The following is a 26067-nucleotide window of genomic DNA, read 5'->3' on the forward strand; positions in this document are numbered from 1 at the left end:
GGCTTCAAGCTTGTCCTAAGCTGTGGGTATCACAGAATCATAGAATATGCTGACTTGGAAGACACTCATCAGATGCACAGGACTCTCTAGGAGTCACACCATATGTCTGAGAGGGTTTTCCAGCCCCTTCTTGAGCTCTGCCAGGCTTGGTGCTGTTACCACTTCCAGTCCTCAACCACCCTCTGGTTAAAAAAATGTTTTCCTGATATCCAACATAAACCTGCCCTGACTCAGTTTCATGTCATTTCCTCAAGTTCTGTTACTGGTCATGAGAGTGAAGAGATCAGTGTCTGCCCCTCCACTTGCCCTCATGACCAGGAAGCTGCAGACTGCAGTGAGGTCTCTTCTCAGTCTCCTCCAGGCTGAACAGACCAAGTGTCCTCAGCCAGTCCTCATAAGATTGCCCTTCCAGCCCCTTCACCATCCTAGTGGCCCTTCTTTGGATGTTTCCTAATAGCTGAATGTCTGTTTTATACTGTGGCACCCAGAACTGCCCCCAGCACTCGAGGTGAGGCTGCCCCAGTGCAGAGCAGAGGGGACAATCCCCTCCCTTGTTTGGCTGGCCATGCTGTGCCTGATGCCCCCAGGACACCCCAGGTTGTCTGGCGCCTCCTGGCTGCCAGGGCACTGCTGGCTCATGTTCAGCTTGCCATTGACCAGGAGCCCCAGTCCCTTTCTGCAGGGCTGCCTCTCATTCCCCATTCTACACACATAACCAGGATTGCCCTGTCCCAGGTGCACAATCTGGCACTTTCCCTTGTTAAGCTTCATTTGGTTGGTGATTGCCCATCTCTAATTTGTTGTGATCTCTCTGCAGGACCTCTCTGACCCCAAAGGAATCGACAGCTCCTCCCAGTTTAGTGCCATTGGCCAATTTATTTAGTATTCCTTTGAGTCCTGCATCCAAGCTGTTAATTAGATTGAAGAGTCCTGCAGAACCCCACACGTGACTAGCACCAGCCTGCCCAGTAGTTCAGCCTCTCCACCTTGCTTCTGTCTGAATCTGGTAGGCTACACATAAAAGGTGACATAGCATCGATCCACTAGGCAACTTCACAAAACTAATGAGTTGTCACCTAAGTCACAGTCCAAACAGGAATTGAAGAGTGTGGAAATTTCTCCTTTCAACTACATCAGTGCAGTGCTAGTTGCCAGGGGAGGCAGAACCTGCTGTTTGACTGCTGCACCTTCTGAAGAAGTAGAAGCAGAGAAATAAGCACACACATTCAGGAAGAATTTATCACTAAGTTTATAAACTGCTCTGCTAGCACTGCCTCAACCAGCTAGTTCAGGGAAGTTCTGGGTGTTGCAGATAAAGTCTTGGGTGCCTTCAGGTGGTTTCTGGCACAGTCACACCACTTTGGTTCTTGGAGTTATTTGAGGCACCAACATGAAGTATTTTCAGAATATGCTGCTGGTAAGGGTTAATTGTTTTCATCCAGTGATCAATAACACTGCATAGTGGGTGCTTCTTGTGGCAAGTGACACTTCTCTTTCTGTGCTGTTAAACAGAACTGTTGTATTTTGTTCTCTGCCTTTCTAATTTTGGGTGTTAAAGCAGTTACCAGGGTGTGCTGTGCACTCTCCAAAGCCAGAGTTTTGAGCAACTGAGAGAACTGATGATGAGTGAGGTGCATTTTTTTTATGTCTAGTTTGCCTGGTTAGCAGGGGTTATTCAGCTCATGCGAGAAATGGGCAAAATCATTAGTGTTGTGAGACAAGCTGCTGTTTGTGAATGCACTTAGCCTTATTCTAGAACAATTTCCAGGAACTATGTGAAACTCAGCATGACAAGACCTTGGAGTCTGCAGGTGACACAGCAGTCTCCGTGCCATTTTGTCAAATAGAAGAAAATAGGAAGTACAGTGTGATTGCAAAGCAATCTGTCATGGCACTGTTTCTGCTCTGTTCTTGGAATAAAAAAACCATCATTCCCAGTGGCTGCCAGTGCCAGCTGACAAGACCTCTGCTTTATGAATAATAAATGCAAATGCTTTGCTTTACGTCAGCTATGTTATTTTTTGGCACATGTGATCAAGGTTTCTGACAGTAACATAACAATACTTCTTAAGTTTCTGATTCTAAGTTGAAAAGAAAAATCCAAAGTGAGTCCAGCTGCTTGGCACAACAGCACAACATTTGCACAGCAAATGTCACATAAGCTATGGATAAAAGCAATGATGATACGTACTTTGATGTTTGCAGTTTTGTCATGTCACAACTGTAAGTGAAACTCAATAGGTTTTGGTCAAAAATGCAGCAGAACAGAATGCTCAGATTTGTCAGTATATTAAAACTGGGCCTTATGCTCAATGGGTTAATTTTATCACTGTCAATTGAATAATTTGTTTCTGAGAAAAGAAAACCAATAAGGGTTTGAGTGATCAGACAAAGTGTAGCAGACAGTATTCATCAGCAAATAAATGTAAATATTTTTATTTTAAAAAATGTTAATGGCACCTTAGAGGCAGTCATGACTACACAACCAAATATACAAAAATTACATTTTTCATAGTTGAATCTTTCCACAGTGCTGCACAAAATGGAAATAGTATGAGGAACATTGCAGGTCACACACCAAGACAATCAACTTTAGTCAATAAAAGCAGACAATTTTTGGTACACTTTGATACTACCAGACACAGGTTCTCTGGGTAAAAAGGAAAGGTGGCTTTGTGCAAAACTTTCCAACAATAGTACAACTTAATATGCTAAACGTACAGCAAATCAACCATACAAGACAGTTTGACTTGGCCTCATGCAGTCCTTATATACAGCATCATCTCAGTTGGCTTTTTCAGGGAAAATAAGCCATTTCATTGACTAAAATAAAACTTAGCTTAGTCTTTCACTGTTGCAATGTAAAATTGTCTGATACTTTGTGCAGGATTAGCATCAAAGAGATCATTCCAACTTTAGCTGAAAACAAGCCCTTTATAATCTCCTGTGCTTAAAGGCCATGTTCTGGCATGATGGTGAATGAAGAAAGCAGATATATATTTCGTTAATTTAAAATAGTGGAGAATAAATTTACCTGATTGCTAGTCCTAGATGGACCTTCAGAAGGGTTTAAATTCTGCTATTGAAATTGAAGTGTTTAATTACATTTATCTCTGCTTATCTTCTGCAGTATCATTGAATTCAGCAGTAAACTGTCTCTATCACAGTGTTTTTGTTTCCCAAAACAAAAACAACCAAACAAGAAAATTTGCTCTTGTACCTTCTAAGTAAACCACAAGCTTGTGTGTTTTCTTGTTTCTTTCCGGAATTTCTTGTTCAATGATGTTATTATGCAGTTAACTTTGTATCAACATAAGCCTGAACTAATTCAAATGTTGGAGTCCTTGTTAATTATGTCATTCAGTAGCTAATAATTACCCAGCAACCCTTATGATTGAAAAAACTGAACCTTATGCTTACACTGGATTTGTCTAACTTCAACTTCTGGTAAGTTGATCATGTATCTTTCCTACAGCAAATTGTCTTCATCTTTTGCATTGATATTCTCCAGATAAGCAGTCATGATTTGTTCAAAGAAAGCCACTGGCTTTTACATATCCTTCCTGGAGTGCCGACATCAAATCTCTACTGATAGATGTCCTGCAGCAGAGGCACTGCATAACACAAACATTTGGATATTAAACTAAAATGAAGTGAAATTTTTTAGTGCCTTAAAGAATTCAGAGCAAACAGACATCACAGGAGTGCAATAAAATGAGAAGTTGCATGAATTCATATACTGTAAAGCAGAAAAAAGAAGGAATTTAAACTGGGTCTGGATCAGTCCTGCCAATCACTAATTGGGCTTTCAACAATAATGGAATTGTAGTTGAAGTTATCAGAGGGATCCATTAGACAATTTTTAGTCCTGAATGCTGAAATAGGAGAAATTAGGAAAATTGTGCTAACTTTCATAAGAAAATGATTCTCCAGAAACCTCCAAGCAAAAGCTGCCAAAAGCCTATAGAACAAGTATTAACAACTTATTGAAGGGCTTTTCCATCAGAGAACTACTACCAAACTGAAGAGAAATACTTGCCTACCAGGCAGCACTAAGCAGAAAAAACACTGTCTGGCAACTTTTTGTTGAGTGGGAGTGTTTTAGAGGCTCATGATGAGTAGGTGTAAGGAGTATCCTAAGAATGCATGATGTGTTGTATGAGAATATAAAAGCAAGTGGTATCCTGACAGAACACGGTTAATTGATTGAGAAGCTGAACAGAGTTCTCATTAGGAAAACTGCAGTTCTTTGGGTTGGCCTAGGTATGCTTTCACAGGAAGCAGAGCTCACACTGCAGGCCAGATACAGATACTATGAAAAATACATAATCTCAGCCTAAGGGGGGAAGTGATGTCCATACTGAAGCTAATGGCAGAGGCATCAGGCACCAGCCTTCTCTTGATCCCGGGTACAGACACAGCTGGCTAGCCTGTGCCACCACATGGGGCTGTTTGTATCTGCTCCCTGTAGGAAAAAACTAGGGAGAACTTGTCTACACTGCAGAGAGTCTGCCTGGAGCCCAGTTTTAGAGACAGCTAATGATTCACTGCAACAAGAAGATAAAGGCTCATCTCCTTTAAAATCCCAACTTCATACTCATGAGACCTTTTCACCAGCCCTTTAAGTCTCTAGATGTGGAGAACCATCTACCTCTTTCACCAGGTTTTTCTTCCAGTCTAGTGAGCTAACATGGCATATGGAAGACTTCACCACATACCAGTGTGAGCACAAGATAGGAAATGGGAGGGCAAAGGCAGGATGGGAGACCTCCCTCCTTGGGAGGCCTTCCACATGGCAGAGCTCCTGGCACTGCAGTCTCACTGTGCAAAACTACAACAGTTTCACTCAAAAACAGGCTTTTGCCCTTCACTTTGCATTTTTTATTACTTTTTTGATGTGTGTCATATCCTCCAGTGATTTAAACCCAGCAGAGACAATAACCCAGAGAAGTGATGCACCCATTCACCAATTAGGTTGTTTTAATTTACATAACTCACATTATGCAGCCTTTATAGCTTTTTCTGCATCCCCTGCAAGATGTAAAGTCAATATGGAAATGCAAGACCTTCCTGTTTCCAATTTAGAATTTAGGCCCAGTCAGATTCTATGAAGACAGCAAGCAATCTTTTGTAGAGCCATCGATTTTAGATTCTACTCTCATTTTGCACTGAGGCCATCTTCCAGAATAATAATTAGATGTCCTTGGAGCAGAAGCCTTCACATTCCCAGGTTGTATCACACCAACAATTCCTTTGTTATAAGAAAAATACTAACATTTTTCCTGCCTGTCCTTGAGGCTACCTGATGAAACATTTCAACTACATGAAATAGCACTGGGAGGATTATATGAATAATCATATCAATAGGCAGATTAATCAAATAATCATGCAATGGGCAAAGGAGTTTTTCTTATGTAAACACATGGTATTCCTTTCTTGCACATCTACTCTTCTGAATCCATTTAACAAAATGCTGAACTATTTTCTCAAGAGGCCAATGCAGAAGTTAGCTGTGCAAGCTGAAGAATGGAGATAATAACAGAGATGGCAAGAAAACACCATGAAGAGCCACAGCATTCTTAGGATCAGAACCACTTGTTGGTCTTGTTTGGGCTCCTGTTTGTTTGGTTTTTGGTTTCCACTCCACTTTCCTCTTGAGATGAGGTAGGGCTGGGTTAGGATAACATGGGTGTGCCTGATCTGATCTATTTCCAGTGACTGCAAACCAGCACAGTCCTTCCTGATTCTCAGTTCAAAGACTTAGCACATATAAAGAATTATTTAAATATTTGTAAGTATTTTAATTGTATTTTCTAAATGCTGAGTTATATCATTATTTATTATGTTAATTCTGTCCTTTCTTCAGTTCCTGAAGCCACAAATGGTAACAATTCACTGTGTATCTGACTGTGGTAAAATGTCAAAGTTTTTCCCTGCCTTCCCCTCACCCACTCCCTTTCCTCAGAATAAGGTCTTCACAACTTCTATACCAACTATTGCACTTGATTAAAAAGAAATGTACACATCAAACTATGTTCTCCCTCCCATAATAACAGCATAAAAAATACTGCAACTGAAAATATGTCATGACAATTATTTTCACAGTTACTAACACTGAACATCAAATAATTGGAGACACTGGTTTTTTTACTTAATGGAGAATAATTCTGGTTGTGATGGTTTGTTTTGTGGTGTTTTTTATTTGTTTGTTATTAATAAAGATCTTGTTTTGCATCATGGCTGAAAGCCAAGCTGATTTCAGGAAAATTTTTTTGCAGTTCTTAAATCAAGCAAAATAAATTCCAGTGGCAAAAAAAGCCCAACCCTGTTTCCTAATAGTGGTACTGCATGTTAATACATTATCTTCTGGAATGTCTGTTGAGAGTGTCTACAGTTCCTATATTTACAGAAGGTTAACTCCCTGCTCCCCTTAAGAAGCTGTTCCCTTATGCTTCTGCCATATTCTTTAATCTGACAGAAGAAAGAAATCCACTGTACCCAGGGTCCCACCACCTGTATGCTTTGTATTCTGTTAGAACACCCCAATAATTCAGTGCTAACAGAGGCTAACCTCAATGTTGCCTTTCTATGTACTTCTTTCCCCTTGCAGGTTGCAGGACTTGATCAAGTGAATGCTTTGGTGTGGATGAAAACTTACATACCAGTTACTTGCTTCTTAACTCCTTTACAAAGTTGCTTGGGGATCTTATAATTCAATTCAGTCCATATTTGGAAATCTTATGCCACATGTATGTATGTGTTTCCTGAATGTGATAAGGAACAGTGCTGGGACAGAACTAGAGCTAACTGTGATCAATAGTCATCACTGGTGTAATTTAAAAACAATAAACTCTGCAAAAAGTTACTAGCAGAGCATCATGTTTTGTTAGTCTTGAAAACTCAAAATCCCATGTAATGATACTCATTAATTTAGAATCTAGAACTATCAACACACATGAAACATAGTTTGGCTTATCACTCTAGTTGTATTCAGAGAGAAAATTAACTATCAGTCTAACAGAGCTGGTAAACATTATGGCACTCCCTCTTAATCACACTCTTTGCACTCTAGCCTGGTAAAAAGCACACCTGACACTTGGAGTTGCTGGGATCCCCCCCAGATGATCATACCATCTTTTGTGGGTATGGGTTTGGAAAGTGGAAAACCTTTTGGATTAAGGCAGAAGACTGACTTAAGTGAGCAGTTCATCACAGATATAGCCAGTTAGACAAAATCAGATTTAACAGGCAACTGACTGCCAACTATTACTTTATATATTTACACCAGAATTTGTGTAGACACAGTGCTTAAAAAACAGGGAGGGGGAAAAAAGAGAGGGAAAAAATAAAAAATTTAAAAAAACCAAAACAAAACCAAAAAAAAGCCAGTCCAACAGCTTCATCTTGGTATAATCATCCTTTCTATAGCACAAATGATATGATCCCAGTTTTTACAAAATATTGCCAGCAGTGTCACTGCAAAAAAAGTGCAGATGATATGAAAACGGCTCTTCATCATAGGAGCAATGAACTTTGCAATAGTAGAAACACACACTAAGATGACAGTCATGAAGGCCAGGATAACATTTATACACTTCCCCAGGAGCACTTTGGCATTAACTGTTTCAGACTGCTGTGCTTGCTGTTCCTGCTGATGGAGCTCCAGTTTGGAAACCCGGGTCTGGCATGATTCCAAAGCTTCCTGGAGATAGAAAACAAGAATTAGGGCAGCCATATTTCCCTTCTTATGTTTCTAAAATGTTTCTTAACATTTTAGTTGCAGAGCCATCCATCAGCTAGATTAGAAGTGCAATTTGTTATAGACTGCTAAAATTTCAATGTGCCACCAACTTTTAAAAAAATAAATGCACATATATGTCTGAATGAGTGTGTCACTGTTTGGTTAGCCATAATCAAGTCTAACAACACTGTCCAAAATGTAGGTTTAGTTTTTTTTATGCTTGAGAAACAGTATCACAACTTCAATGCTCATGACAATTGTTTCCTATATATACTGTTGATATAAAGTAATAGTAAAGCTGTTGCCACAGCAACCATCACTTCATCAAAACAGCAAGAAAGTTAGTTTCTTTGTATATTTTATAGAAAACATTAGGGTGGGCTTGCTGTGATAGTCATTAAACCTACTTTGCAACATGCAGCACTTGGTTTGCACTGCCTCTATGGTCTACATTAATTTTGCTCTCAAAGCTACCCATCCTACAATGCTGGGCTTGAGTCCTCTGTGAGATCTGGCCTTCTCCCTCTATCAGTGTGAAGACAATGAACAACTGTGGAGATGCTTTTATGGGATTCTCTCTCACATGATCTATTCTGCTTCACAATTTGTTCTGAAGAAAGCAGACCTTTCTCTTCTGCTTGAGAACGGACTAAAAGTGGTCTGAGTAAAATGTTTCCTAAAGACACTACCCCCATGCTTAAGCCCTCCCAAAGCAAAACATAGAAAAACTTCCAACTGCCTCGCTTATTTGCTAAAATGCCACCTTTTTGATGGAGTTGGGATTTGGACACTGCTGTGTAACATGGTGCAAAGCTACAATTTAATGAGATTGATCAGCTTGACATAATCTTTTACCACTGTGTGACAAAGAAAACCAACACTCCAGCATCCCTACTTTCTTCCCCACTTTCAAACTCCATATATTTTCCTTGCAGTAGTAAGGTTGTTCACCTGATCACACAGTAAGCTGTTTCAAACCAAACTTCTCTGTATGAACACCCAGAGAGTTATCAGCTTTCCCTTGCTGGGTCAGTTCTTCATTGTTTCAGCAAGTTGAACTGGCTTACCAAGGACTAGCCAGGCACCAAGGTCATCACAGAGAGTGTGGCACAGTGCCTTACACAAGACTGCTTCCTTCCACTGCTCTAGGAATTAGTAATAATATAGAAGACAGTTCTTAATGGGTGGCACAAAATCTGTTACGGCTCAGGCATGTTCTCCACTACACACAAATGAACTTCCCTGGTCTTTCTTCCACTCTATCCTCAAATTGTCTTGTGCTGCTTTAGAGAAAGGGCAGCTGCAAAAGTCTGATACCTGCAGCTCTGCACTGAGAGGCTGAACAAGTCTTTAAAACTATCTGCACATTCTTTAGCGACAGGGTTAGGCTGTTACTCAAAATATCCAGAGCTTAAATCCTTTTACTCTATTTTAGATAGTTTTCCAAAGCCCCAAAGAGATAGGTTTAAATGGGCCCAACTGTACAGAGATAAAAGAAACAAGGTTGTATCAATATAGCACTTCAATTAGGAGTCTATGACACCCCTGCAGAAATCATTTAAGTCTCTGACACCCCTCCAGGATTTTGCTAATGAGTTAGGAAATGTTTCACAGCCCTTCTGTTGGACAACTCAAGTTTCATTACGTTTTTACATCCTCAAGATGGCTTCACAAAAAGGAGCCCTCTTTTCTTTAAATCTGTGAGAGACGTCTCTTGTTTAAACCTACAATGAAACCTATGACATGCTTAGATTCAGTACCATCCCTTTCTCACTTTGTTCCCAGGAGCTTCCTAAATTACAGTCAGGAAACTGTGATCATCCTGCTGCCTGCACTCTTATCTGTTTAGAAATGTGAGCACAGGTGTATACAGGTTTCAGGTTCTTTTACTGTCTGAGCCAATATGAAGACAGTCTTTGAGCATTCCTCAGTTGTTCATTAATAGGTAAGGCATAAATTGTTGTCATCATTTTTCACCACTTCCTCAGACTTTGAGTGCAAATGTTATGCACTATGTAAGAGCTTGTATATAAATATTCAAGTATGTATGTAACTACAGGCTGTCAGGACATACTTGTAGACATTATTACTGGCTTTTGATTGAAGTCAGATATGACTACAACTGATCACTAAAGTGAAGACACCCCACAGCTTTGATTATAGAGGTGGTTGTGGCCATGGCTTAAAACTCTTTAATTATAATTTGCAAATCTAAAAGTCTATTTATAAATAATTTCTCTTACTTTTTACCCTAAGCTCAATTAATAATAAACCTTGATGTTTTAGCCAGTGACGAAACTACATATTGGAGAAAGTCTGAGCAAGAAGTTTGTGTCAGGACATTGTCAAAAGTGATATGTCACACAATACAATGAGACTCAATTCCTTCCTCCTCTGTGAAAGAAATTAAAACTGGTCATTCTTCAACCACAACCTGCCTAGGCCATATCATCAGTTCCAGCAGAAAAAATCCTGAATCCAGAGAAAGAAATGGAGACCATCACTGATTCAATGTGCTGGGTTTTCACCTTAAAACAGAGAAAATATGGTCTTCTATCTTTCCCCATATTCCTTATTAAAAAGATGTACAAAAATGTGAGTGTTTCATGGTACAAGATTCCTACAAAATGCTAGAAGATTATGATAAGGAAAGTAAGTACCTGAACATCTCGTGATCGCTCGTAGGCCTGATACGCCACCTTCTCCTCTATGCTGGCTAGCTCTTGTTTCAAGTTTGCTGTCTCATGTTGATGAAGGTCAGTGAGGTCATTTAACTGGTCTTCCAATCTTTCGTATCTTATTAGGAAAAGAAGTCTAAATTTAGTGCCTTCTATTCAAGTAATGCCAAATCATGAAAACAATTGCACATTTTAAATGGTAATTTCTCAGTATATGATGAATTCATCTGACTGGCATTACAAAGCACATATAGAAATCAGTAAAACTTTGCAAACTTTCCATAAACACTTACTCAGTAATCTGAAAGCCTTTTTTGAGTGCTTCTTGCTGGCAGTAGGTGCTAAAAAGCAAATATTTGTATATCATTGGCAAATTAGATTAAATATAAACAGTGGTTAAGGATATTGAACTCATATTTTTCAGTCTTCATTTAGCCCAGAAGATATGGTTTCATAAGTAAGTTTGAGCCAGTTAATAGCTCACAAGTAATGACAGGAAAAATATGTTCTCTCTCATACACAACTGCAGGGTCTGTACAGTCTGTTCTGGCATGCTTCTACATGGTAAAGCAGTTCAAGTAAATCATCAGCAAACTACATTTTTTTGGTGAGTTTGTCACTTGATTTAACACACAAACAGAAAAACACTGCAGTCAGCACAAAAATTATGGAGGCAAAATTGTCTAGAAATGGGTAGCAGGAGGCTTGAGATTTTATGGGTGGAGAGCTGCCAGAAAAGGTCACTCTGCCTTCTCCTGAAACCAAGTCATAAGTTCAGCAGGCCACTTTCATTGTTCTTTCCTCCCTATATCACCACATGGTATGAAGCCTTTTGTTGTATTTTGAGAACTATAAGCAAGGGAAACATGAAATATTGCCCTTCATACCAAGATTTTGCCCACTGGTGTAATAGAGACTTCAAGAATTGCCTGTCACTTTAACAAGCCATAGGAAAAATGGGATGTAGGTACAGCAGGTGAAAGCCCTCTGTAGAACATATCATCCACTTTTCACAGAGGATGATAAAGGAATTAATTGTCAAGTAACAAATGCAAGACAAAGTTGTGCTACAGCACTTAAAACGACATCTCCCAGCTGTGTGTTACACCAGGGTACAGGGTGACATTGCATTCACAAAATAGCAATGTGTGTGAGAAGTATTCAGCCAAGGCACTCAGGAGTCAAGGGTATACTTATCAGCTGTCTGTCAGTTCTGCTACACCACAGACTGATTTAACTTTTTTGAGTCACATTAGATGAAAATCCTTCCATCAGCTACAAAACCATTGGGATCTCCTATACGCAGTACTCACATAATTCACATAAAAACTATGACAGAGGAGAAAGTTTTCTGATCAGACAAAAGGCAAAGGGCACTGCACCATTACATAGGAAATATAAATATTCTATGTGAATTTTCAGTTGCTGGAAGGAATTAAACATGTTGGTACCAGATATTGATTGGAATTATTTTTTCCTCTTTGCTTCTGAAATTTCTCTCTCACACACACACCTTCCAAATAGTTTCTATACTCATGCAAAAATCATTTCAAGAGAACAGTTAAAAAAAAGTACCTATATCTTTCCTCTTGTAGCATCTGAGAAATGAAGCCATAGTCTCTTTTAAACTGGGTTTTTAAATTCTCAATATCATCAGCTAATTGGGATTGTGTCTCCTTGATTTCCCTTAGTTCCTCCAAAATCATGGAAAGCTTTCCTTGGCTGTCCAGGGTACTTGCCACAGCAGGACTAAAGGAAGTATTCCCATTGCTATCTGCTGATCCAGAGGTCCCACTTGAGCATTCATCATCACTAACATATTTTGGTTTGGCAACAATGGTGGCACTGCCCCCATAGGTTCTAGAGCTCGTTTCTGGCCGAAATTCATCCAGGGTGTTTTTGAGATGAGCAATGTTGTCTGCACTACCAAATTTGTTTCGGATCAGGTTGGCAAACTCTCTAGACTTGCTGAAAACAAAGACAGGTGGTGTCAAAGATACGCCCGGCACACCCGACTTGCTGCTCTCTGCTCCGTGCCCACTGCTACGAGACTTTCCATGTTGAACATCTTTCAAGTTATCTTTGGAAGTATCCTTGGTAGCTTTGGAAGATCCATTTTGTTCAATATCCTTGAGCTTTTTGTGATACTGTTCCAATTTTTTCTGCAGCTGGGCAATGGAGTGGGCAGATTTCTGGTTCTTCTTCTCAAAGACTTGCTTAATGCGCCCAGCCTGTTGCTTGTCTGCGCTGTTTACCAGTTTCAAATACTCAGCCACGTTTCCATCCCGAGCTGTTTGTTCAACCTTGATTTGCTCTGTAACCTTGAGGATTTTCTGTTTCAAGCTATCTGCATTGAGTTTGACTTTGTGAAATTCCAGGACTCCATCTGGTACATCAAAGTTCAGGTTGGTATCAGAACCTCCACGGCGGATGTTAAGTGGTAAACTCAGGGTATTCATGTCATGTCTTTCCACCTGAGAGAAAAGAAAAGGAGGTAAATGGAATTTGAATTCTACTTTCTAAAATCTAACATCCAGTTTACTTTTCCACATATATCAAGTACACATTATAAAGTAGCTTATACTAGCAAAGCATAATAAACTTTTCTTTGAAATTAAGCAGCATTTTTCTTGACTTCTATGGGCTAATAAACAGTCCAAGGATTTGCTTGTCTCTCTTAAAATAAAGATGAATTAGAGAGAAAATTATCCGAGATAGCTTACAGAATTACTTACAGTTTTCTACAAAAGGAGAATAATATCTAGTTAGAAAAGGTTCCTAAATATATTAAGAGTTTCAAAGAGACCATGGCTGATAATCACTCCATTTTTTCTCTTAGAAGTGGTCAAATAGCAATGGAGATGTAACCAGATTTCTCCCTGTATAGCAGTGCTATAGTGTTCAGTATATTTTCTCAGGTTTAATGCCTTTTTTGATACATCCCATTCAAATTCCTCCCACAATTTGAAGCTTTTGCAAAACTAGCTGAAAGAAAGCTCTTGAAAATTTAGTGCATTCTGCAAGATGGAAGCAACTGCTATTTTTTAAAGCAGAGAGCACAGGGAAAGTATTGGCCCATTTTTGACTTTTCAGCTTGATGAAGGTGCTCAACAACTTGATGTGCTTGGCTAATTCTGTTTTAATAGGGGGTTCACTGAGTGAAATTTACAGGAAAAAAGTCAGGAAAGAAAACTGCATTCAGTCATGTATAAGATCTGTACACCTTAAATGCTCTCTGGAAGCACAACAAAAACAATTAGGCAACTCAGTCACAACACTGACCACAACAGATGATTTTATCTTTCTCAACAGAAAGGCAAGATAGTCAGATACAAAACATTTAAAATGTTTCCTTATACAAAGTTACAGGACAGGCATTAGAAGAATGATCTAAACAAAACAGCTTCATCCCTGTTATCATCTTGGTCTAGCCTGTATGACAAAGAAAGTGCATTTCATTGCAGCTTTCACAGTGTCATGTCTGTAGAGACTGCTTAAATGCTCTAGCCATAATGGGTTTTCAGAGCTTTAATACCAGGGGAAACCAAGAGAATTCCTCAGGCAAGACCATTGCAGAAACAAAGCAATATATGCTTTAATATAGCAGAAGCTATATTAAAGTATATTTTAAAAATGCATTTGTGAAATGCTTTAACTACTCTTTGCTTCAAAATGTCTGAGATACTGTGTTAAAAGTTTGATTTCCAATTACAGTGTATATTATGATGTATAATACTGAAGATCATGCAGCCAGACCTATGTGTAGTGTCCAGTCATCACCATTCAATCTTTTCTCAAGTAAAAAACCGTAAGTCCATCATTAAGTATTGTTGTAATGTTTGTTTTCCCATCCTTGTACAGTTTTGGGAGGTTTCTTGGAAATTCACTCAAGGATTCTTGTATTGTTCTTAAAATACAAGTTCAGTAACCAGATGAAGTGTCCTACTGTTAATACCATGCATGGTGCACAGCCTGATCAGGAGAGTCACTCTGTCTGTACCACGCTGGGGCACAAACACAGAGGGGGTGATGCACCTATAAATCTGCATCTGACCCTCTCAGAAACAAGGTCATCTCTACTTCTTTATATTATTTTCCTTATAGATTACCAAGGATTACAGTGGGAATTTTTCTTGATTTTTCTTTTGCTACTGCACCACTTAGGGCACAAATCAGGTAACATAAAAATTCACATTCACCAATAGCTAAAAAAAAAAAAAAAGGCATTTGAAAAATACATACTGAAAGAGTTCTGGAGCCAGCAATTTCTTTTGAAGAATATTGGTTAATCATGATTTTTAAGACTCTATTCCAGGGATAATATCAGTGCTGTGGTCTAACAGATCTACACTTTACCAGTTTGTTAAAAAAATTGGTATGGATCCAAATGTTCAGTACAAAACAAGAATTTCTTCAAACAACCAAGACATTTTTAATAAGCTTTGGCACAAAATGATACTGTAATTAGTCACAATTGTATGTAAAACAGATCATCACTGATGTCACTCAGGACAAGCTGTACATAACTTCCAGGAATGGGTGGGTTTATATCTAACCTTTACACAGCAGTGTTTACTTCCTCAGTAAAAAATAGTCTAGAAATGTATTGTACTAATTGGATACAAGCCCAAACCAGATCCCTTCTCCCTTATGTCCTCTCCCTTACTGGGCTCACTATTGGTCAGCTTTCCCTGCCTTCCTGAAACTTCAAGGTCACAAAAGCAATACAGATAAAAAGAACAATAGCATTGAAGGAATACATCTGCTGAATGCTGCTGTGCTTTTGGACATAAGGAAATCTGTTAGCATGAAGCAAATCTGCTCCTCAATAAACCCAGGTCAGTTCAAATTCAGTGAAGTTTAGAAAATAATTTTGTTTAAATTCCCAAAGCACTGCTAGCAGTAGGGCTTTTTACTTACTGGATTGATTAAGGGTACAAAAAAGTATAAAATACCAAACATATTTTTATGCCTGATTTGGATAAAAATAGCAGGTGTCCTCTGCCATCATGTTGCAAGACTGGGTCAAGCGACAGAGGGTGTTGAAATCCTCTGCTGATGTAATACACCTTTTTGTTGGGGGATATGTGTAGTGTGGGAAGGAGTTATTTCTATTTTAGGTGGGGGCTGGTTGGTTGGGTTTTGTGGGGGTTAGGGTTATTGGGGGTTTTGGGTTTTGTTACTTTAAATCAAAAGCAAGCAGACAGTGGGGAGTCAGGTATGTCTAGACAAGTGGGGTGTCACCTTACTTGTACTTTGATGATCCGTTTGTGATTGTTTTATAGCTCAGCACTAATGCTACTGCAAGACATAAGATTTCCATCTTCAAATCCTACCCCAAATCCTTCTTGCTGCAAGTTTTATCCTGTGATAAGAAGAATTAGCTTCGCTTCCTGCTGTATTGACTGCCTTGTTCTCCATACTGAGCACAGTAGGAGTCTGAGATGCTTCCTCATCCCTGCAGGGACTAGTGCCCTCTCCTGGGATGCAGACTGAAATCCTCCCAGTGCAGGAGAGGGAATGCACATCTCCTGACCGTGTGAGTGCTCTTCCAGCTATGAAACAGAAAGAAATGAGGAATGCCATCTGTGCCACTGTTCCTTCTGGGACTCCTGGGTCCCCAGCATCTCACAGGGCCACCAAGCTGTTAATAATAAAGAAGTTGTTGAGAGATTGGTTGTTTATTTTATTTTTGAAGATTTTCATTGTGGTTGCCAAAAGAAACATACATTTACATAGAGTAGCAGTTCCAACAGTTAAAATGGATGAACCATCCTTTTGGAAATGAGAAGCACTTTAAGAAAAAAGAATCATCGTACACATCTCATATTATGGTAATTACTAGAGAACTGGGCATTAGCAGTAGATGGGAAGCAGCAGTCCTGAGACATGTGGTACCACCAGGTAGACAGGAAGTCAAAGCACTAGCCCATAGTCTGAGGAAATACCAGAGACATGCCCTCAATCTGTCTTCTAGGAAAAAACAGGAAAAAGTCCAATTTGCATATGGTCCTGGGATAGCCACAGCTGATGTTAGCCTGAAAAAAAGAAACTTGGGCTTTGGAGAGAGACCACTGCACTTTATAGAGCAGCTCATATGCACACTTTGCTACAACACAGTTGAGAATTAATAGTAATGTTTGTGCTGCTGAAATACAAGCTTTTAAGAACAGTGATTTAAGCAAGTAAAGCAGTTCAGGCTCCCTGCCTGCATCAGAGCCTGGCATGACTAGATAGGTAACTCTCTGAGATAAAGCCCCAGTCCCCCTTTTCCCAAGGAGCCAAGCAGATCTCCAGCTGCCTGACCATGCTACCACCCATCCCAAGCCAAAGTCCAGAGCTTCAGAAGGGACAGCAAAACCACTGCTTGGTGCAATGAACACAGGTGCACTTCTAGGAACCCTTCACTGCACATGTTGTCATGCTTACTTTCTGTCTCAAATGTAAAGAGGAGGGCTGGGAAACAGGCAGCCTGCCATTCAAAAACCAGCATTCAGAGCACAACGTGATTTGAAAACACAATCACGGGAGCAAGGACAGAGATTTAATTGGCATCATAATGTTTCTTCACTTACTGTCTGCAAAAGCAGCACAAAGGTCAGATTTGCAGGCCATGCTATCAATGAGCCCAGAGCACAGTAGGACTCATACTGGGGACACATGTTCCCCAATGCCACAGGCAAGACTGCTGGAAAGGGATTTCACATGGACAGGATCTGCTGAACAGGTGAAAATATAATGTTTAATAGTCTACTGTATTGGAAGATATAAAGCAGACTTAGAAGATCTTATTACTACTGGTGGGTTCCTGGGTGGGATCCATCTGGGAGAAAAAATCCATACTGAATAGAGCAAGCCCACCCTAGTGCAACCCACACTCCATGACTGCTCAGATGAATCACATCCTGTGTTCCACTGACTGTGCCAAAGGCTCTCCACTTACAAGTGAGAGATAAGCCCCCTATTTTTAAGGTATCAAACTGAACTCTACTCTAGGTCATAGATTTCTTTTATGCTCTTTTAAAAAGTACCTTTAAAAAGCATAGAGGGAAAAAAAGCATTTATAAGACAGATGTACATATATGCATCAGGCTCCAGAAATTCCACACCTTTGGGTTACCTCACTAACAGAAACATATCATGAAGACATAAAATGATTTACTTAAGTAAATAGGCTCAGTTTACAGGTGTTTCCTTCTTTTTTTTTCCTCAGAACACCCTCATTGCCATCACCAGTCATAGCTAAGCTAAACAAAAGCTTATGATGATAATTTAAGTCTATCTTGAAAGAGTTTCTGATGAATGCTTAGAAACAGAATCCCATAAGGAGCATACAAAATAGGATTACAGCACCTTTAAAGCTCTTAGAATTTGGTAATAGAAATAAAAATCACCAAGAACAATTATCTTTTTATCAGAAATATGCATATGCCAGAAGCACAGGTGTTTCAATGGGTAAAAGAATGTGCAGAGGGGGTTTTAATAAGTTTTCAGTATATTCAAAGCAGAAATGTATTTGGAGAGAGGCTTTTACCATCTCTTCCACTATTCCTTCTAAAATCCACATGATAATCCTTCATGGAAGTCCTAAAATAGAGCTAAATCTTCATAAAACATTTTAATTTACGTAAAATCAGCCCTCATATTTTGTACAGTATGTTACAGCAAAACACCTTCTTCTTGTGTTTTTGTTTTTTGGTTTTTTTTTTTTTTAACAGAGCTACTGAATAGTAATATTTAGAAGTAGGTACACTCAGAATACCATGCTAATAATCATGCAGAGGGTTGAGAGTATCTGGGAATGGAGGGAGTCAGCAAAACTTGTTTCTGTTTTTTACTGGGTTAATGGAAGGTCCTGCGTGATTTGTCTGAGACCACCCAGCAAATGCTGATGGAATTAAATAACTGAAGGTGCTTCTTTCATAATCAACTCTATTAACTCCCCACCTCCCATCAAAAAAATATTGAAGCTGTAAGTCATGTCACTAACACACATTAGGAGTTTATTCCAGGTAGGAGTCAAAGGTAATCCCAGATGCCCTTTGGCAAGTATCTGCTCTTCAATACTCAAAGACTGGGAAACTTCAAGGCCATTCCATGACTAAGGCATCCTACAGGGGCAGAGTAGACTGCAGAGATTTGAATCCTCTTGAAAATTTTCTGCACTATGCCAAGGTGTCTGGTAATTTTAAAAATTTATTAGTTCTACTAAGCAACTGCAGAAAGTCCTCAGATATAGACTAAACATCTAAGCATACTGAGCAAGACATCAGATGTTGAATCCAGTCCTTTTCAGGGTCAGTTTGATCACCTATCTTTCCCTCCATTTTAATTCATTAGCACCACAGAGTTGTAAGCACAGGCACCTCAAGAAAGATATACATGTACTTGCAATTTTAGTTTAAGTCAAAAAAACTCCCAAAATTAAAAAAAAAAAAAATCCTAAGTTGAAAATGCTATGAAACAAAATCTGTAGAAAGTGATGGCAAGAAAGCACATGCACTAAAGTTCTAGTGTAGCTTTTACTCTCTTGATCTAATCTGGTCAAGGCTGAATACTCATGTATAACCTGTGACCCAAACAGGCAACTTCACACCAAAGTTGCTTTACCTCAGATCCTACAGGCATGCCAGAAATACCTACATGAATCCTACAGTTCAAGCCAGAAATACCTCAGAAAGAACCTTTTCTCTAATTTCTATTTAAAAGACTGAACTAAAGCCAGATTTTCTAGTTCACATCTTGTGTGTAAATATGTAGATATGGTACTATTTCAAATTAGACCAATGGGAGAAGAGAACAATGGGGGGAAGAGGCAGTTTTCTCCTTCACTGGTAACACCAGCTCCTTCAGAACCCAAGGATATCCACTGAAAAGTCTCCAGTATCATAAATCACACTCCAGTTCCTAGTTTTTTGGCAGCACAAAACTGACATAAGCAAACTGGTTCCAAAGCAAATAATTTCTGTGGCTATACACTGAAATCTGAAAACAACATGCCTCTATAAAAATAAGCAAGTTACTTTTCATTTACTGTCCAGCAGTCATGTAAAGAAAAAAAGAATAAAAAATCACTATCGTGGATAGAGAGGAAATAGAGTGATGAACCAATACTCGTATTTACTAAGCTTAAGTTTCTTTCTTAAGCAGGCAAAAGGTAGATTCCACACCCCTTGGTTAACTGTTTTGTTTCAGATCAGTCCTCCTCTTTAGACAAGCACCTGAATTAAAAACAAGTAAACAAAATACTTCTCCTAACTCAGATCAAAATAAATTTAAGTCAAGAACATGTTCCTTCTGTCTCAGGTTTGCACAGCAACATAAGGAATTGCTTGGGAGCTCCAGGTGCTAAATGGGTGGTTCCATCAAGTAGTTCTTATAAGAAGCCAGAACTCCTATTCCCCAAGGAGAGTGTCTTTCTCATAACACAAATCCCTCAAAGTACTACCACTATGAAACAGTGTGGGGGTGACACATCGTTTTGAAGAGTGATGCCAGACATTTGGTATCCCTTCCAGATTAATTGTTCAACTTACTTTTAGTGTTTCTAATAAGTGCTCTCCCTTCTCCCCTCTCAGCTTTTATGGATTTTTGTTCCCCTCCCATTCAGTACTAAGCTTTCTTCCTAAAAATGTCCGAATGGATGGCAATAATGAAATTTTCCAGACTGCTTTGAAACATTCTGTGAACAGTGAGCCTGTTACACATTTTCAATTACTAAATCCTTTTCAATGAATGAGAATTTGATAAAAAGCCAGCTACATACCTGCTATGACTAATCACTTCTCATAGTTACAGCATATGCTTCTGATCTCTCCACCATTTGTGATTTAGAGTGTGCTTTTCTTCGTATCACTGCATTGTCTAACTTCTCATCACAAACTATTCCATACTGATGAAGTTGTAACAGGTCACCTTTTCCTTTCACCTGGTTCTTTCTGTTTCACAGTCAACCCTTAATCTCATTGCTACTCAGACAGTTTAAGCACTTTCTGAAATCCCAGCTCCTGGAACTGTAAAATCATACAAGAGAATTCCAGGAAATATGATGAAGTTTCTTGCCTTCAGTTAAAGAGAAATAACTCTCACATCTGACTTCTTAGTCAACAACCAACCAAGTCCTCCTTGTCCCAAAACAAAGACAACTTCAAGGAAATTTTTAATACAAAATTTACAAAGCTACAAAAATCAACCCCACAGCTTAATGCTGATTTTAGTGTAATTCAGGACTTTTATTACTTTGAAATGGCAACATTAAATAAAAACTATTTTGCAACAGGAATATTAAGGCTTTACAGTAGCAGGGAATTTTGGAAGCATAACCACTGAGAGACAAAACACTCTAAATCCATATAGACTGGCCATCACAGGCAAAAGACTCAAGACACGGGGATTTTGTTTGTTTAAACCACGGCAAAACTTCCGTTTATAAACAAGAGAACAATAGTTCCATCAGGCATAGGATCTTTCCATTTGCGTTCATGCTGCAGCAGCACATCCTGACCATATAAACAATCACATCTTGTCCTGTACGTGAACTGAGCTGCTTACTTAAAAGAGCCTGCCTGCTTCTTCCTTTCCCCCTGCCCTGCATCTCTCCATGCTGGGCTGATAAAGTCAAACCTCAAAAATACAAATCTGTTACATCAGCAGTTCTGCCTATACCCAGTTCATTTTTTTTATATAAAGGGTTTAATCAAAAGATTGAGCCTGCTTTACTACATTACATGACTAAGCAGCTTATTTACCTCTCCACAATACCTAGTACATCTCTTGACAAAGCAATTGTATTTTATCAAACCTCATTCCTTATATACACAAGTACACTTTCACTATTTGCCACATTACATATGACTGCATGCTTTGGCTCCATGCCTGATATCTAAGGCTTGTGTTTGTACCCAAACCACAAATAACCCCAAAGGCAGAGAACTGCATGAAGATTGAGCCGCTAAAAATCAAAAACTTCAGCCATACTTCAGAGTCTACAAAACCTGAAAGAAACAAAACAAAACAAAACCTGAAAAAAACCCCAAACCAAACCAAAAGAAAAAGCCCAGAAAAGAAAGAGAGAGGAAAAGCTTTATTTAAAAGACTATTTTAAAAAATCCCTTATTTCATTGGGCAAATTAAAGGCAACTAAAATTTGAATCACACAGATGCACATTACACAGGTCATTTGTTATTCAATCCCACTGCTGCAATAATGGTATTTTAAGCCACTATACACAAGTGATTAACACTGCTCTGACTTAACTCTGGAGAAAGCTTCCTAATTGCAGTGCATTAAGAACCAAAATTCTCTGCAGTCAATGGATTTAACCTCCTGTGGATCACAACAGCACAACTCTAAAACATTTTATTATTTAAATTTATTTTTTAAATAGCAAAAATATTTTCCTTTCTTTTCACTGAAGGGGCAATATAAAGAATTAGGCAACAGAACCACAGTTTTCTGATCATTGCATATCTTCCTTCTGGAAGAAAATGAAATGTTGTCCCCCCAGGTTAATATAAATAATATTGTTTTGAAAAGCAGAAATTAAGTTGTGACTATGCCATTAAAGTGTGTCACAAGTGATACTTTCCATTTATGAATAGATCTACAATTGTCCTCATTGTGGAGAAAATCCTGAAATGTTTTTGGTATGTTTATTATCTTGTTATTTATATAAATATAAACGTGTAAAGATTTGCTTTAAAAACCATTTTGTAAAATATACATAAAGTTACTGTTATTTTAAGTGAGTACTTGCCCACAGAAAATCCCATGTAGTGTTTCAGCTGCTGTGCACCCTCTAGAGAACCTGCTCTTGGCATAGTATTTTAAGGTTACACCCAAACAATCAACTCAAATAGGTACAATCAAATCTGAATTCACAAAAAAGGACAACTTTTCCAGTAAAAAGCTCCAAACAGAACACTTTATGAAGATAATTGTGCCTCTACAAGCAGATGTCCCTCAATCCTCTTCTTTAAAGAGGCTGCATGTGTACATTATAACAATACATCAAAGTAGTACTTTAGCCAGTGCTTTGTGTAACTTGTTCTCTTGCACACGATGCTGAAGTTTTTCATACAATCTTTTTAAATGTTTATGAGCTGTTATTAGCATGAACCACTCCCATAAGAGGTTGGAGGTATGTCTTCCAAAAAAATATAAGAAACTCTTCTGTCAGTCTATTCCCTCTGAACAAAATTCAGCTAAGACTGTATCAAATTTACAGAATTAATACAATATTTGTACAGTCGTGAATAATCCTAATACTCCATTTTTCCTTTCAATTTTTTATATACACTGTACACTTCAAATACTAATACACATCACACAAATATCTCAACCGATAAAAGAAATTCTATTGTAGAGATGTTCCATAAGAAACATAAGATCTATTAATCAAAAACTCAAAACTCAAAAGACTTGTCTAACTGAAAAGAACATCAATGAGATTCACCCAATTAGTGAGAAAGAAAACCCTACGATAAAATTTTTATCTAGTTGTAAAAATATTCCTATTCCAAGAACACACCTCCCAATTAGTGAGTTCTATTAAACTGAATTACTTAGAGAAACCAATTCAGATGATTTTAGAAGATAACCTAGGTTAAATTATTATTCTTATGTCACCATATTAGTTGTATGAGAGTGTTAAATCACAGTTTTTAGAAGTTTTATGGATAAAGAAAAAACTATTTTTAAACAACTGCCTTTAATGACAACTCACTAAATTTTTACTGTATGGTACAAATCCTCAGATGTCATTTTGAAGATGCCTGTTTATGAACCATTATATTTTGCCATGGTAGTATTAGCACGTGAAAGCAGACTTTTCCCCTAAGAGATGTTTGAAAGCTGAAAATACATTTATTTCTGTTTTGCCAGAACTAAAATGTCAAGGGTAGAATGAACTCCTGCAGAAGGAAGTCCTGCTGATTCTAAAAACCTCATTACAAAGCTCATTGCCCTCTATTCTTAACCACATTAACACATTTGGTGAACATCTCCTCATGTAATGTAAATAGATAGAAGAATATGTATTATGCATAAAATTTTAGTCATAAATTCAGTACTTACAAACTAAATAAATAAACAAACCAATCCAAAACCAAACAAAACCCCCACTGCTCTGCCATCCAACACAAAACCCATTCTCAAAGCCAGGACTGCTGGGAAGATGAGAAGCACAGGCAAGAAACAGTAGTGACTTTGTTTAGCAGGCTGATGGAAAGTGCTCAGAAACTGTACAGTTGCAGAGCAGATTAAATTGCTTAAAACAGAATAGATTCAGTAGGAAAAGTTGTTTTCAATTTGATATTTCCTAATCTGTCAAAACCATGTTGCTAATATAAAAGTAATTTAATGCAAGGAAATTAAACCTGCTTATCTTACCTCCTATCTGTTGTAATTGAGAGGATATATAAAATATTATAGACCATCTTCATGTAAGTTCTTTGCTTCATTAACATGCTTATGCAAAATTTAATTCAATTTGGCACAGATGTAGTAAAGACCTATGTCAGGAGATAGCAGGGCTGAATAGGCAACACCAACAATGCACCAGCAACAGTAAGACTCACATAAGAAAGTGGCAAGCAAAGATGGCTCTCCAGCCTGTATTGCTCCTACTGCATTTTCTTGCATATTCTCTGGATAAATGTTTTGGACTCATATCCTTCATGGCTCTTAGGTTTCTTGATTTTGTTCAAACTCTCCCTAGGATGACAGAGGGGATTAAAACCTTTATAATGCTTTCAGAGTCACGATTTAATTTAGATCTCAACATCTTAGGTATTTCATTCTAGCACTACAAAGGATGTGATGGTGTCACAGGGATTATTTATTTAATTGAATATGGAAATACTAAAAATGTTTCATGGGGATAATGTCTCTCAGGAAATTATAAAATTACTCATCAAATAATATTTGTAGAAACATGATTAAAGTTCAGAGTGGTTTAGTTGACGAAGATGTTTATATGGCCAGATATCATAATTTAGATTCTAAAGACAAAACTTGTCAATTCTTCTCACTGAGATCCAAGAGGTTTCCAAGAGGAAACCTTAATATTGTCATCAGAATACTGTAATACAGTTAACTTTCCATAAATAAAAACAACTATAGCTTGCTATAGAAATAGTATCTACATTAACAATTATGTGCTTATTCATAGTCTTAGTTTGCACTTTTTTCTTTCTTGCATCTTTCCTCCTTTTGCTTTTGCTCAATTAACAGTAGCAACTGCATCTTTTAATCTTAAATCAGTTTGATCATGGGTTTTTTTTGTCTGTGATATATTTTACTTGGTAGATTACTTGCCAAGACTTACAGAAATTGCCAATCTGTGCATTAATACAACTTAAATTCATTTATCTACTTCTATAAGGCTCTTAAGACTATCCCAGAGCAATTTTTTATTTTTAAATAGTAGTGATAATTTATATTACATGACACAAACAATGAATGTTTAGTCTGGATACTGTGAACTCCAAAGCACACGATTTTATGGAGTCCATACATTTTAGTTTACATGGATACTTGACATAACAACTGATATTGCTTAATTACAATCTTAAAATATAATTACTACATCTTCAGTAACACCCATTATTAAATCCACAATGATGGGAAAGTCAACTGCTATAAACACATAAGATAAACCCCACCATCTTCAAGTTAGGTATTAATACACACCTCTGGTTTACTCAAGAATCTCTTTCAGCACTGCTGGCAAGCTCCATGTGCTAGGAAAAAACATAAAGCTGCTTATATGTCCTAAGCAGAAATGGTAAGGGAAGTTATTGATATATCTAACAAACACTTCATTAAGCACATAGGTACTTCAGATTTTTAGACAGCTGTAATCCATAGCAGCTAGACCAGGGCAGCATTTCTGAAACAGGAACTCAGGCTATTGCTTTTTTACTTGGCTGAGTAGTCACACATTCCCATCCTTGACTTACATGTCCCACAAACTGAGTCACAGAACCCACCCATCAACTTCCACACCAAGTGTATGAAAACAATAGAAGATGTTTCAGAGCATTTTTAAGAGTTATTGTCAGCTTGTTGAAAGCCATTGCCCCTCTTACCTAACCACAGGGAACTGGGAGAGCCTTTATCGAGCAATGGTCAAACTGTTGCTCTTATCTTCTTGTAAATGTTTTGTATGAAGCAACAGGCTGCCCAACTTTGTTCATCAAGTTCTTTGGCCATTACAGCACAACAGAACTATTTAAAGCAGGAAATAGAAGTTCCCCATGTAATTTTATTACACCATAATACAACAACATTACAATGATTACAACAATATACCTGATGGTCTTTTTAAAGCAGTTTGTAATCTTAATTCAGAGTGTTATAAAAAAAAATTATCAACAGAAAATGGCATGTGTTGATCTTACATTCAAGCTAAACATACAGGGTTTCTTCAGAAGCACAGACTTAAATGCTAGTTGCCAATTTTCTCTTAATGCCAGTTCCTACATATTAAATTCATATTAGATTTTTCTATTTTTAGAATTGTGGTGATATTAGAGGCCTATTTACCACTATGATTTGATTAGAATGAAACTGAAATCAATATTCTGCTCCTAGTCTGCCTGCCTGCCTGCCTCCCTCCCTCTCCTTTGAACTTTCTAAATTGGTTC

General features: G+C 38.1%; 1 protein-coding gene across 4 annotated transcripts in view; it reads right to left on the reverse strand.

The window, feature by feature from the left end:
- Positions 1-2408: 2408 nt before the first annotated feature.
- The window catches only part of TMCC3 (transmembrane and coiled-coil domain family 3), a 131038-nt gene continuing 107379 nt past the window's right edge, over positions 2409-26067 (reverse strand). For all 4 annotated transcript variants that reach the window (XM_079303476.1, XM_079303477.1, XM_079303475.1 and 1 more), the window contains exons 2-4: positions 11995-12893; positions 10402-10537; positions 2409-7702 (exon numbers count right to left, since the gene is read on the reverse strand). In XM_079303476.1, coding sequence (XP_079159602.1) covers positions 7400-7702; positions 10402-10537; positions 11995-12893 — 1338 coding nt within the window. In that variant the 3' untranslated portion in view covers positions 2409-7399. The remainder of the gene's footprint in view (positions 7703-10401; positions 10538-11994; positions 12894-26067) is intronic.

Source organism: Erithacus rubecula, assembly GCF_903797595.1.
Source record: "Erithacus rubecula genome assembly, chromosome: 4".
Lineage (NCBI taxonomy): Eukaryota > Metazoa > Chordata > Aves > Passeriformes > Muscicapidae > Erithacus > Erithacus rubecula.